General features: G+C 37.6%; 1 protein-coding gene across 13 annotated transcripts in view; it reads right to left on the bottom strand.

Moving 5' to 3' along the window:
* Nucleotides 1-15,272, bottom strand: part of baz2ba (bromodomain adjacent to zinc finger domain, 2Ba) — a 356,889-nt gene that overhangs the window by 204,528 nt on the left and 137,089 nt on the right. For 6 of the 13 annotated variants that reach the window (XM_043693833.2, XM_043693830.2, XM_043693827.2 and 3 more), the window contains exon 1: nt 10,648-11,191. The exons of 2 other annotated variants lie outside the window; for them this stretch is intronic. In XM_043693833.2, coding sequence (XP_043549768.1) covers nt 10,648-10,945 — 298 coding nt within the window. In that variant the 5' untranslated portion in view covers nt 10,946-11,191. Of the gene's footprint in view, nt 1-10,647; nt 11,202-15,272 lie in introns of those variants that run through there. 5 more of the 13 variants (XM_043693832.2, XM_043693831.2, XM_087989089.1 and 2 more) reach the window with 3 other exon arrangements.

Below are 15,272 nucleotides of genomic sequence, written 5' to 3' on the forward strand. Positions count from 1 at the left end.
TGCAGAACTGAGGCATCATCTTTGTTAATTTATCAATATTAAACAGAAAGCACATCTGACCGAAAAATTATTTCAAGAAACAAATGAGTTCTCCCAGGTCCTGGTCAATATTTATCCTTCAATACACATCACAAAATCAAATAATTTGTTTGTTAACAATTTGCTGTTCGTGATCCCTGCACAACTTTCATCATCATAGAATCCCTACAGTGTGGAAACAGGCCATAAGGCTCAACAAGTCCACACTGACACTCCAAACAGTAATGTACCCAGACCCATTCCCCAATTACTCTACATATACCCCTGACTAATGCACCTAACCTACACATCCCTGAACACTATGGCATGGCCAATTCAGCTAACCTGCATGTCCATGGATTGTGGGAGGAAACCAGAGCACCTGGAGGAAACTCTCACAGACAGGGGGAGAAAGTGCAAACCTCACCCAGACATCTACCCGAGGCTGGACTCAAACCCGGGTCCATGGTGCTGTAAGGCAGCAGTAATAACTACTGATACACAGTGCTGCCCTAACTTTCCTACATTACAACAGTACCTACACTTCAAAATTATTCACTGATCATACAGCATGATAAAATAACCTGATTTAATGAGAAGCACCAGACAAATGCTGATACCTTTTTACTGGGATCATTATCAGAATATGCCAAAACACACCTGAGTCAGAAACTGCTTTGTTAAAAATGTGTTCTGCACAGTCCAATTAGAAAAGCTGCCATAAAAGGCAAAAAAGGTAACACTGCCATGCAAGAGTAGCACTTTTAGAGCCTAGATTACAAGGCACATAATGAAGATCTACATTATTTCAACAATTATACAGCTACATTCACAATCTTGAACCTTGATCGAATTGGACCAGCATAGATAGTCAATGCAAAGAATATGTTGATGATGATAATTATAAATCTATCATGATAAACAACAACAACAACATGGTGGGCTGAAGGACCTGTTCTTCTGCTGTACTCTTCAATGTTCTATATACAAGTTAACTATTGTGGACTATAGTTGGGAATACGAAAAGTTTTCTTCAAATAAAATCAAGGTTAAATTAAACAAAATCACATAGGCTTCAATTAACATTTGCATTTATTGTTTCATTAGTTGTTACCAACCAACTATTAATTAAAATGCATGATTAGCCAAGGGTCTTAAGACGTTAGTTTTGCATGAACTGGTTTGTCTGAAGTATTAGCTATTGTTCGCCAATCATTCACAAGACAAACAAGTCTAGCAGGTGTTTAGTTGAGCTATACTTCTGCATCATTTAACAATTCTGTGATGTGGCATCACCACAATGTGCACTGTGCAGCAACTGTGAAAGTCATATTTTTCAATTGTGTTCATTTGTCTCAAATGCAATTGCACCAACAAATTAAAAATAAAGTATTTACTGAGTTTATACACAAATTGACAATAACTAACTATCTTCCACAGAACATTGCAAAGCTACAAGAATTGACATATAACTTCCTTTTTATAAAAACTTTTAACAATGTGTCAATTTATCAGTTATGGCATATAAAGATAAGATTCTGGATTAGTGGTGCTGGAAGAGCACAGCAGTTCAGGCAGCATCCGAGGAGCAGTAAAATCGACGTTTCGGGCAAAAGCCCGAATCTGGTTTCCAGCATCTGCAGTCATTGTTTTTACTCTATAAAGATAGATGTTTGACAAAAATAATGGAAAAAGTTAACAATTGAATTCTAAACCTTCAAGATGATATTTTCTTGCTAAGTAACAAACTTATTTCAATACTTCAAACTCACCTCCAAAATATATCAGGATTAGGAATACTGCTGAGAAATAAATTCAGTAACACAGTTCAGCTCTGATCGCCGAAGATTAAGACGAGCATTAATTTAGCATACTAAATCAAGAAAATATACTGGTTATATTTAGAAAGAGTTTTTCTTCCAATTTTTTTTTCAAACGCAAAACTTTATTCTGTTTATCAGGCATTAAGAACCTCAGTGTTCAATGCCAAGAGTGTTAAACCTAGATAATGAAGAAAACTGCTCAAAATATCAGCGTTAATTCTCAATTTAAAGATAAATATTATCAAAGGCTTCACTTTTAGGAGAGAATTTTTTTTAAGAATACCAACTTTGACAATGAAATGAGCTCAGTCATTTGTGAACAAATTTGGAAACTACAAATGTCGATTCTCCTGCTCCTTGGATGCTGCCTGACCTGCTGCGCTTTTCCAGCAACACATTTTTAAGCTCTGATCCTCAGCATCTGCAGTCCTCACTTTTTCACAACATGCAGTGTAAATTACATTTTAAATCTATTAACTAGTTATAGTCTTCCAATAAACTAGGTAACATGAATGTTTTTGTCTTTGAGCCTGGCGATTTTATTACCCTGCTAAAAATAATATGTTAAGCAGTTCATGTTTGCATAGTAAAATCAAAAACTTAATTATTTCTAAAGAAAATGACATTTTTGTAAGTAGCTCTGATTCCTTAAATGGTAAACAAGCAAGCAGGTAGCAATTTTTTTGTACTTCTGCATTTTACAAGCTGTTTGCTTTTCAGGGTTAAATGTAACACTACAAATGTCTTATTTGATTACATTGCAAGTAACAACAGTCTAAGATCAAGAGGCACATCAAACCACAAAGTGTTTGCAGTGTGCCACAGTCATCCAAACCTTGAGGTGCATTTAAGTTGTAGCACAATCCAGCCTGCATGTTAACTCCCACAAAAAAGGAACAAATCAACCTCATGACACTCTCATACGATTTACATCATCATTTTCTGATGATGACATCTCTACAATGGATAGGAAACTCCTGCAATCATACCAGCTGCCTTTGATGCAGCGATATTTTAATCACAATTGCAATAGCAGTATCATACAATTGCAGAAAACTGTTGGGGAAAACCAGATCATTCACTTTTTTTTAAAAAGTCTATGCATTTATTTTCCCTTGAACCTTCTAAACTGGTCATAATTATCTGCTAACTTCAATTACTCTTCAATATTTCTTCTTTTCTATAATTTAATTTCCTTTGAAAACAATTTGTGGATAATTTACGAATGCTACCTAAACAACTTCAACATTTAAAGAGAAATAATAATCTCATTCTATTTGATATTAGCTTTAATTTATGCCTGCCAGTAAATTTCTTGCTGATCAACACTAATAATATCACAATTTGTTTTACAGTGGTCGTATCTCTGCATCAGGGCCATAAGGTCCTGTTTTGAATCTCACCTGCACAGGCGACGTGTCATATTATACCTGATTGAATAGTTGTTTCAAAATACCTACCCCCTCCTATTCCTAAAAATATTTGGTAGATCACAATTCATTCCTCTCAGCACTAGCAATTAGGTTTTGGCTTCCAGGAAACAGGCATAAACATGAGAAGCATCTTTCTACAACAATGACAATTCTTTTATTCAATCTCATTAATCACTTTATCCTGTCCTCACCTTCCATCCGGCAAGGTTCCCTCCCATCACCATAATATGTATGAGTTCAACATAATCTAGTTTCTCGCCTAACTTTCTTCATGTCATTTCCAAGCTTATTACGTCCATGGAGCCCACCACTTAATCCCTTGAACTTATTTCCACTCAATACCTGACCACCTGAATTGCCTCCTAAGCTGGATGATATTGTAGATGGTTCTCTCACCTCAGATATTGTGCCACTGCACTGGGTCAAAATTCTCTGACTCCCTCCCTAACTGCACTGTTTCACAGTTGATTAAACCATCCTCTTGCAACACTTCTCTATCATACACAAGTGAGATTGCCCTCATCTAGTTCCAATCTTACCTATCTTTTGTCTGAAACTGACCAATGTTTGGTAACCTCAGCATCCTATTTACTATAAGGATAAGTTTCCGATTACCCATCCTCTACAAACTAAGTCAAATTATAGTTGCCTTCAGCTCTAACAATGCCACAATTTTATAATACGCATTAGGTGTTATTTGACAATGGCCTACACCAACCCATCAAAACCAGTCAAACATTGCAGCATCTGACAGCTGTCATCTTGGTTTCTATTGCAGTACAAGTAGAAATTAATCAATGTCCAGGATTGCAATTTTTAGCTCAAAATTCAGCTGTTGCAGTTTTTAGATTGGTAACTGCAGCCATGATGGAAGCAATGTGCAAAGGGGCTTGTCACAGGAGTCCTGCAATATGCCCTTCAACCCCAGGAAAGTGACAATGGTCTTATGAAGCAGAAGCCTTCTGTCCAGACTTGTGATGACAACAATTACCTTTACACCACGGCCATTCCACCAATGATCTTGCAGTTGTCTGTCAAACAAACAGTCAGCCCAGATGCTGTCACCCATGTCACAATGGTAGTGTCCAAAACTGGACTATTATACTCAGACAGCTCGAAATCGTCCAAGATCAGATGCAATCCTGTTCCCTGAAAGTCAGTGGCTTTTCACTATTACGCTGCAGCAACTTGGGTGATACTTCATAGATCAAGTAGGAGAAGGAAAGGCACACAGGAATAACAATAAATAACAGTGCACAGGGATGCTTAGTTTATATTTACGGCATAATTTATATTTAATTTGGAAAACCCAATATATTCACTTTTACCTCTGTGCTTTGGCAAAATGAATGGCACAATAATTAAAAAAAAGGGTGATAGGTAAAGTATGGGATTATTGACAAATGGGGAACAGGAACTGCATTTACGAGAATTACACTCAGACAATTCATTCACAGACAGTCTGACCAGAAAGGTTAAAAATCACACAACACCAGGTTATAGTCCAACAGGTTTAATTGGAAGTACACTAGCTTTCGGAGCGACGCTCCGAAAGCTAGTGTGCTTCCAATTAAACCTGTTGTACTATAACCTGGTGTTGTGTGATTTTTAACTTTGTACACCCCAGTCCAACACCGGCATCTCCGAATCATGACCAGAAAGGAGTTGTGCCACTTACTCCTTACTTTGCTTTTCTTTTTCTAGTGCTTTGTCAAGTAGCTAGTAGCAAAACCTGTGCCATTAAAGGAAACACACATCAGATCTCTATGAAACTTGATCTTCATTTGATCTTCAAGTATGAAGGATTTTTTCAGATCAGTCCAAACATCGCAAGTGTAATTTCAGCTCACGGGTCAAGATGCTTAGGGAGGGAATTCAGAGTTTAGAAACCGAATGACCAAACACTAAACTGAAGCCCCAGCCATCAATAAGAACAATTAAAACAGGGATGTGCCAGGTGCAAGATGCCAGATTTAGAGGGGTAAAAAAATCTTGAAAGGTTTAAGGCACTATATATAAATGTAAATTGTTATTTGGACTCTGTCAAATTTTTAATCCACTGGTTATGCTCCTGTGATACATTGGGATGCTGTACAATTTTACAGAAATCATACTGTACTCTCACGTGTCAACACCCTCAAGTGATAACTTATCTGCAAAGTTTTGCAAAATAATTTACCTTTGATACACTACGGCTCGATCTATTCTTGCCCACTTTACACAGTTATATTTGGTCATGCAGGTGTCCAAGTTGCAAACAACATTTCACCAAGGTTAAGAATCTCCAAGTATGGAATTGACATTGTGCACACCATACCTGCTGAAGCCTGGGGGCCTTGGTGAAGGTTGCAAAAGAGCCAAGGGTTCAGTAAAATACTACCACATGCTCATTAGTGAAGACCACTGATAATTTTCTTACTAATTAATCACCCAGGTCTACCTTAAACAGAAGGATTGGCAAATTTCCTACAGCGACGAAAAAGAATCCAAGATATCAGTTATCGAATCTGAACCATTATTTAAGAACATGATGGTTTACTTCATGATGTTCCTTGTGGCAGTGTAGCTTAGAGTGAAAGCATCATGTCAGTGGTAACGTTCCCATGGTAAACTAATAGAGAAAGTGAAGTCACATGGTGTGGTGTTCTCGCTAGGTAGATAAAGGACTGGTTGAGCAACAGGAGACAAGAGTAGTAGTAGTTGAAGAGAGTTTCTCAAAATGGAGAAAGGTGACCAGTGGTGTTCCACAGGGATAAGTGCTGGGGCCACTATTGTTTGTGATATACATAAATGATCTAGTGCAGATGACACAAAGATTGGTGGAGTAGCAGAAAGCATAGGGGACTTTCAAAGAATACAGGAGAATATAGATAGACTGGAGAATTGGGTGGAGAAGTGGCAGATGGAGTTCATCCAGGCAAATGTGAGGTGATGCATTTTGGGAAGTTAATTCCAGAGCAAATTATACTGTAAACGGAAGAGCCTTGTAAAAAGTTGATGAGCAGAGAGATCTGGGAGTTCAGGTCCATTGTACCCTGAAGGCTGCTGCACAGGTAGAGTGGTCAAGAAGGCATATGGCATGTTTGCCTTCATTGGACAGGGTACTGAGTATAAGAGCTGGCAAGTCATGTTAAAATTGTACACAACGTTGGTTCAGACGCATTTAGAATACTGTGTACAATTCTGGTCGCCACATTATCAAAAGAATGTGGACACTTTGGAGAGGGCGCAGAGAAGGTTTACGAGGATGTTGCTTGGTATGGAAGGTGCTAGCTATGAAGAGAGGTTGAGTAGGTTAGGATTGTTTTTGTTAGAAAAAAAAAAGAGATTGAGGAGAACCTGATGAGGTCTACAAAATCATGAAGGGTATAGATAGGGTAGATAGAGATAAGCTTTTTCCCAGGGTGAAGAATTCAATAATGAGAGGTCACGCTTTCAAGGTGAGTGATGAAAAGTTTAAGGGGGAATACATGTGGCAAGTACTTTACAAGAGGGTGGTAGGTGCCTGGAACACGTTGCCAGCAGAGGTAGTAGAGGCAGGCACGGTAAGTTCATTTAAGATGCCTCTGGACAGATACATGAATAAGTGGGGAGCAGAGGGATACAGATGCTTAGGAATTGGGCAGTAGGTTTAGACAGTGGATTTGGATCAGCCCTGTTCCTGGGCTGTAAATTTTCTTTGTTCTTAGTTCTCAGGTACAGCTGAATACCCCAAGATTAAAACATTATAGCAGCTGCTAAACTAGCAGGCACTCACTGACATGATGCTTTGAGTATGGTTGCACATCAATTACAATTTTGGGAACGGTAACTCTCACATTTGTGGCACCTGTTAATTATGTGGGGCCTGCAAAACCGCATGCATGCATTCAACAACTCCCAATACAAGTGGCAATCCAACTAGCCTCGCAAGGCCATCTCACCACTCTTTCTTTTTTCACTCAACTATAAGAGAAGGCTATCTGCACAACACTGTTTAAGGTGTCTGCCACCTCCCTAATGCAGTGACATATATAAAACTAAAAACTCCTCAGCAAATTTCACCGGTTATTTCCATAGGTTAGCTATTGGCATCCAGATTGAACTCGACGGTGAATTTCATTGATACTGGTAGTACCTTTCAGTTGTTCAGCTGTCGGGAATGGCTAAATACCATGTCCTTGTTAAAATAGTACCCAGAGTACCCTTTGGAGATTCAGCCTTCTATCAAGGGCCCTCCTCCTCCTATGCATTGCTTTCTGCCTCCACTGCCTGTGCCTCATGCCCATGTCATTCTGCAGCCAAGTGGAAATACAACAACAGCCTCCATAATTGAAAGCAAGCTTTCTGCTGACAGGCTTCCAAGCTATCCTGATTTCTTTGTCATAGTCCAGCACCTCCAATTTTTTCAAAATACTAGCATTTTCCAAACTCTTCCAACAATACTGTAAATAGTATTTCTACTCATTCTGCAGCAGAAAACAATGAGGAAACATCACAATCAGAATCTGCTTAGTATTGTCAGCATATTATGTTTTCATTTCAGATTTCAAGCATCTAGAGGTATTTTGCTTTTACTGTAACATCACCTAGAAGTTCCATTCTAAATTGTTTCAATACTAATGGTGGGATTGGATGGGAGATGCAGGACACATAGTTCAGATACAAGTATTAGGGACAGGACATTAAAATGACTTTTGAATTCAAAAATGCTACACTAGTTGCCAAATTAACAGTATACACTGGTTAATGTTCATGTTACAGTCTGTCCACTCCAAAATTTATAGTTAATGGGCACCATACTTACACTAGCCCCTTCATAAATCAAAGCAGGTTGCATTTAGGTGACCTGAATTAATCATTTTATGAATTCCAGGCTTCTGTAAACATAAATCATGTGCGGCATGGATGGGTAAATAGACAAGGTCTTTTTTCTGAGGTAGGGATGTCCAGAGCTAGAGGACATAGATTTAGGGTGAGGGGAAAAGATATAAGAGAGACCTAAGGGGCAACTTTTTCACACAGAGGATGGTGCGCATGTGGAATGGGCTGCCAGAGGAAGTGGTGGAGGCTAGTACAATTGCACCATTTAAAAGGCATCTGGATGGGTATATGAATAGGATGGGTTTGGAGAGATATGGGCCGGGTGCTAGCAGGTGGGACTAGATTGGGTTGGGATATCTGGTCGGCATGGAGTTGGACCAAAGGGTCTGTTTCCGTGCTGTACATCTCTCAGACTCTACAGCATAGGCAGGTCAAGCTGTGGAGCTGAAATTCTGTTTTCATTTGCACCCTTCCAACTGTTTTATATTAGCAACTTTACTGTGCACAATTTCTGCAATATTTGCAAATGCTATTCATCAGCAAATTACAAGTGCTGAAATTTGAACAATTACAAATTTTTAGAGCAGGTCACTTCAATTCATTGATGCCCAGCTGAACCATTGAGCAAACTTATGAAACACAGATGCCTGATAACAGGCAATGGCAGAAATAATACATCACTAAGTTGAGGACAAGCCAAATAACATCAGTAACTGCAATTAAGAAAGATCAGTGGGAACTGACTAAATTATAAATTTTTGAACTCGTCATACACTTAACTCACATCTTATTTTATAATTTAATTGGAACAACCTCAAGTCACAAATATAAATGCACTTTTTAAAATAAATTCTACAAAACTACGGATTCAAAATACTCACTGTAAACAGAACCTTCTTTCTCATGTCAATTGTGGTTAAATACTAGAGAACAAAATTTGCAGAAAAATGAAAGCAAAGTGCTTGTTTATTGGACAAGATCTACATTCTCCACCTCTTCTGCCATATCTGTGTTATTTAAATCATCAAAGTGCTGAGATGTATTTCTTAAACTAGGTGTTGAACAGAAAACAGTACATTGCTGCACAATTTTACATGAAAACTCAACAGCTTACTGATTCCAGAAAAAATGCAAAACTTGTTCTAGACTCACAGAAGGAAGCTAAGTACTGCAGTTTTCGCTGCTAGTTGCTAGATCAGTGTCTGAGTTCTTGTGAACCAGAGCACCTATAATAAAATATATTAGAACACAGTTTATCTATAAATTCATCGCATTGTCACATTATGATATTCTAAAATAAAGATAATGTTGATTATAACGTTTTGCCAAATTGTTATACAAATATAGTTCACACGTCTATTGAACAGAATGCATTGCCATGTGCAGGTTCAATCACTGACTTTGCCAAACTACCAACATCAGGTGAACTAAATTAAATGGAGAACAAGTTTTAAATGAGGATTCTTACACTGGGTTGCTTGCATGAAGCTCAAGTTTAGCCAAAACGGTTCTTATGGTGCAGCTCTTAGGCCTCATGACACAGGTCATTGAGCTAAGGTCATAAAAAATAGTCACTTTTCAAAAGAAAATCAAATAGCTTAAAGTCATCAACAGAGCTAAACTACCCTAAGAAATTCCACATCAAAAACTGGGCACCTTCTGGCATTCAAAGTAGCTTTCTGCCTATTTCATTTTGGCCAAAGTCATGTTTCCACCTTTCAACAAAACTGTTTACTGACCAGTTTCATGCCTATTAGATTTTACAATGAGAAATAAAGTGTGCTTTAATTTGCTGCACTTTAATAAAGTTATTTTTTACAAAAATGTATGCTTCTAGTACAATCCTGTCTTGTTTAAACTTAGCCCCAATTTGGGACAAGGTGTTATATTGTTTAAGGCAACTGATATGGCTACATGGTACGTGGAGTAGGAACAAACCAAAAATATAAAACTGCATAAAGCAAGTCCAAACAAGTGAATATAACATAACCTGATGTAAAGAGGCATTACCCTATTTTTAAAAAGCTCATGAATAGGAAACCCAATGCATAAATATACACATAGCGTTTTGTTTCTGTCCATACATATCATGAAATAGTCCAGATTTTACACAGAATTCTAAAGTAACAATATTGTTAGTTCTAAACATAATGAGCAAAAGGAATACAAGACAACAGATCAGGCTCCGTTTTGATACTCAATTGTTGAATATCTGCTCAACATTATTTTGGCTCACATCTGTACTTGAGTAAAACACCAAAGGATTTCTGTACCTGAAAGGGAGTTATTACATCAAAAGTGGACAGAAAATGCATGTGCGATAGCAGAAGTTTTTAAAAAAGTATTAAAAATCCTAAGAAGAACAGAAAATAAAATGTCTACTGTAAACACCATCATTCCTAAGGTTGCCACTGAATTATTTCCAACTATAAAAACAACTGCAGAAATATTTTCTTGTAAAAGCATATAAAAGGTGAAAATAGGACATGCAACTCAATAAATGCAGCTAACTACATCAACTTAAAGAAATATTGCAAAGATCTGCCCAAATTGTTGGTGAAGTACAGTACCTGTCAACCACCAGTGACTTGAAGAAAATGTTTTCACAATATGTCTAGAGTATGCTGCCGTATCAGTTTCATTACATATTTTTGATTTCCAAATGTGATCTTGGTTTTTTTGTTTTAAAAAAATTTCTTCACTTAATTGTTTTTTGCATTTTGATCCTTTAGTTCTTCTTGAATTAGTGTTGCCCTCAATTTTAAAAGATATGCAAGTAGAAATTACTTCATTGCTTTTTGAACAAAAAGGAACACATCCATACACTGTAGTCTCTTGAGGAACAAAGTTATTTAATATCAGCTGCATAAACGGTGGTTTAATCAGGAAGTAGCCATTATCCCTCCACTGCACAGTAGTGACAGCTCTCGTAACAGACCGTGTTGTTTTTCAGTTTGTATGAATGAAGGAACGCATACATACTATATTGCCAACAGCTACTGACCTTTGAGGTCACAAACGCACTAGAGACAACTCTGTTATGAGAAAAAAAATCAGTTCAGAATGAACCACAAGCCAATGCTTCCTTGTACATTCTGAAGATTTCTAGAGCAGCTGGTCTCCACCACCCCATCTTGCCTTACACGCAAAACATGGCTGTCTTATTCAGAGATTAGCAATTATTGTAATGAGATACTGTCTGTGAGGTCAAAGCAATACTTCCTGCTGTTCACACATCATGATTTCCTGGAAACAACTAAAAGGCAGGTGGAGCAGTCAGCACACTGATGAGCTTGTACATATGAATAGAAACTCAAGCAGGTAAACCACATGCATATCACAACATGGAGCTCCACCTGATACCACAAAAAATCTTCTGCAAAATATCTTTGACTACCTTCCTATAAATAGATTGTAACCTAGGTTAAGCAATCACTTACAATTTGGTGCATGTTATATGGACACAAAAAAAAAACAAGCAAACAATATCTAATCAAAGGGGAAATTTTATTTACATTAATAATTACATTTCTAACAGTTTATAAATATTCTTACATTTAGAATGAAAAGATTTAGAAATAACTTTGCCATTCTAAAGTTGGAGGAAAAAATGTACAATGTGGAAAATATTATAAGCAGCATGCTAAATGAAACAGTCAAAATGCAGAAAATGTTTGCCAATAAGAAAACCAGTTTAGGAAATTGATGTAAAGTACTTTAAATTAAAAAAGAGAGTTAAGGTTACAAATCATCCAATTTGATTAAGTTTAATGTGATTTGTTTATTTTGATCAAAACAATCCATTACTTTAAGGACATGACTGATAAAATAATATTATTGCAAAACAGATCGAACCTCCAATTCACAAATTCTTGTTCCACACCACATAGGAAAAGATTTACAAACTTTGAATTAGTCAGTGAAAATTGTGAACAGCAAACAACCTAAATTTAAGACTGCATTTGACATCTGGAATGTGGTATGAAGTATACAATTAAAGCAGAGCTTTAGATTATTTTATCCAGATGAGATAAAGATTCATCATAGAAAACACAAAACTCTAGTCAAGGGGTTCAATTCCGATGTATGGAGAATTCTTCAATCTGAATAACGTTTTATTTTTCGGCTTTTAGACCTTATATTTTCCTGTTTCAGCAATGATTGCTCCCATAGACAAACACTCGGGTCGTATGACCTGCAACATACCTGCATCTGGCTAGTATTTAAGCAGTTTGTAACAGGTTCAGGATAAACAGGTAACTTACATATTTATATGCAAAATAACCATTAAACTCAAATATTCTCAAATTAACTGCCTTGATATCAAAAGATAGTACAACTAATATTTTGCTGAACTGTATAAATGGGAAACAAATTTATCACACAGTAAATATAGAGAAATAGAACACCAGTAAGCACAAAATTTACAGTAGCTACAAGCTTTACTTTCTATTTTCTAAGGAACAATAAAGTCATGATGGTTATTAAGCTACATTGAAAACGGGATGGAACAGAAGATGCCTGTACATTGAACGTTGCAATAATTTGGATTCTCTGCAAAACATTCAGGTCCGACAGACAGCTAGGTAGGCCACAAATTTACCAGATGAAGGAGCAGCACTCCATAAGCTTGTGACTTCAAATAAACCTGTTGGACTATAACCTGGTGTTGTGTGACTTCTGACTTTGCCCACTCCAGTCCAACACTGGCATCACCACATCATGACTTTACCAAGGTAGACGAGAAATTATTTTGAAATACAACTAAAATAATTTAAAAATAATTGGAACAAAGAAGAATTAAGTGGTTTGAAATTCAAAAAGCAGTCAGAGGCCAATGAAAATCATGAGTCACACATTTGACTTGAATTATCAGACTCTTGGAGAACAGTAACAATTTATGTTGTGCTTTTATTACAATTAAACATTTCAAGACACTCCATGGGAGATTATAAATCAAAATTATGACACAGAACCACACAAGGAAATGTCAGATCAGAAGGGGAGTTGACTGGAGTAGAATACAATGGTGTCCCAAGAAGAACTCAAGGATAGACAGAAACTTCTTGTGCAGCAGAAAATCTAAAAGAATGTCTTAAAGGATAGATCAAGATAAGGAAGTTGAGAGAGTCTGTAAAGAAGGTACCTCAGAGCTTGGGGCCAAAGCAAGTATTTAGTCCAGAGTTTGAAGAGTGCAAAATTCTGAAAGGAGTGAAGACTAGAGATTACAAAGGCAAAGGAAGGTTTTGAAAACAAGGATGAGAAATTTAAGACATTGCTTAACGAGAAGCCAGTGTAGATTGCTGAGCACATGGCTGATAGGGGCATGGAAATCGCTGAGTTAAAGAACAGGCAGCACAGTTTTGGATGACCTTATTGATGGGTGAAGTGTGGGAGATCAGCATGCAGTGTATTGGAAAAATTGAGTGTAGAGCAACTAGAGCTGCGAATAAGGATTTTAGCAGATGAGCCATGATGTCGTCCCATTTCCATATCAGTCGAAGCGAACACTCAGACGCAGTATGGCTCCACGTTCATCTTTATTCTAAACCCTGGAGAGACAGCAATCGCCCATGTATACAAAGACATGAGTTCTCGGTCTTCTTTCGAACAGCAGATTCTTAAGGAATTGTATGGTCACTTACAGAGAGCAGCATCCAAGGAAGTCATCATCTATATTGATTGGGTGACCATTACATTCAGCAAGCATCAACAGTGAAGATTAAGCCATCTGGCAATACATAATCGATGTTCTTCACCTCCTTGCCTCCAGTACCTCATTGTTTACTGCAAGTTCTTACCTGGTCAAAGTCATGCCAGCTGAGCCTTTGTCATGTAACCCTAAACTTAATTCTTTCCCTACCTGCTCATACCTTATACACATTCTCAATAAGTTATTTATTAAAATAAGCCAGAATCTGGCCAAAATAGACTGTGAACAGCCTTGAGGGTAAATCTACAGCATAACAATGAGAGGCATTCAAAAGGTACTGGGGGGAGTACAACATGTTCCCTTTAGATGTAGCAAAGTAGCAGCATTAAGCGCTGGATATCTTAGAACATGTAAGATTGGGTAAAAAGGAAAAGTGAGACTGATATCAGAAACAAAGGGAACAAAGCAATTGAGAAGTATAGAAAGTGCAGCAGGAAACCCAAGAAAGCAATCAGACAGCAAATAGAGGGCATGGGGAAAAATAAACACTGGTGGGAAGATTAGAGAGAACCTCAAGATATTCTACAAGAATATTACAAGGAAGAAATTAACCAGGGCCCAAAAGAGTCCAAGGAGGCAATCTGCACATAAAGGTGGAAGACATCGGTAGAGTGATAAACAACGACTTCCATCTGTTGCTATTCGGGAGGATAAGAACGCAAGTACAAAATTCAGAAAGATAGACTGCAAAGTTCTTGACTAGATTGATGTAAGAGGCAAGGAGGTACTGGAGATTATGGTGGGTGTAAAAATGGTCAAATCTCCAAGTGCAGATAAGCTGCATTGCATGCTACTGTGAGATACAAGGGAGGAATTAACTAAGGTCCTTACCAAAACTTTTGTATTGTCTATGGCCTCAGCTGAAGGATAGTTAATATGGTTCCAGTTTACAAGAAGAGTGGTAGAGATAGACCAGTGAACTATAGACCTGTAGGTTTCATATCAGTGATAGGGAAGGTTTTGGAGAAAACAGTGAAGGAGAAAATAAATCTCCATTCAGACAGGGATAGTCAGCGTGGTTTTGTCAGTGGGAAGTTATGCCAAATGAATGTCACTGAATTTTTGAGATGACCATCGATAGCTGAGGGTGGGACAGTTGATGTAGTTTATATGAATTTCACAAAGGCCTTTGATAACAACCCATATGGGAAACTGAAAGAAAGTAAATGCTGTGTCCATGGTAACTTAACAAGTTGTACACAAATTTGGCTTAGTGGCAGGAAATAGAGGACAGTGTAGAAGGCTGCTTGTGTGACTGCAGACCAGTGTCCAGTGGCATTCCAGAGGGCAGAGCTTGTGACATTCATATATGGTATAGACGAGAATGGGGAGAGATAAGCAACTTTCCTAGGTACGTTGGCAATGAGGAAGAAGGTCTTAAGTTTCAGTGAGATTTGGATGGGCAGATCAGTTGGAGATCTGAAAATGTAAGTGTTGTACTTTGGAAGAAGTAACAAGACAAGAAAGTACACAATGAACAGC

Source organism: Chiloscyllium plagiosum, unplaced genomic scaffold, assembly GCF_037043375.1.
Source record: "Chiloscyllium plagiosum isolate Xiang-an unplaced genomic scaffold, Cpla_swu_hap1 HiC_scaffold_7, whole genome shotgun sequence".
Taxonomy (NCBI): Eukaryota; Metazoa; Chordata; class Chondrichthyes; order Orectolobiformes; family Hemiscylliidae; genus Chiloscyllium; species Chiloscyllium plagiosum.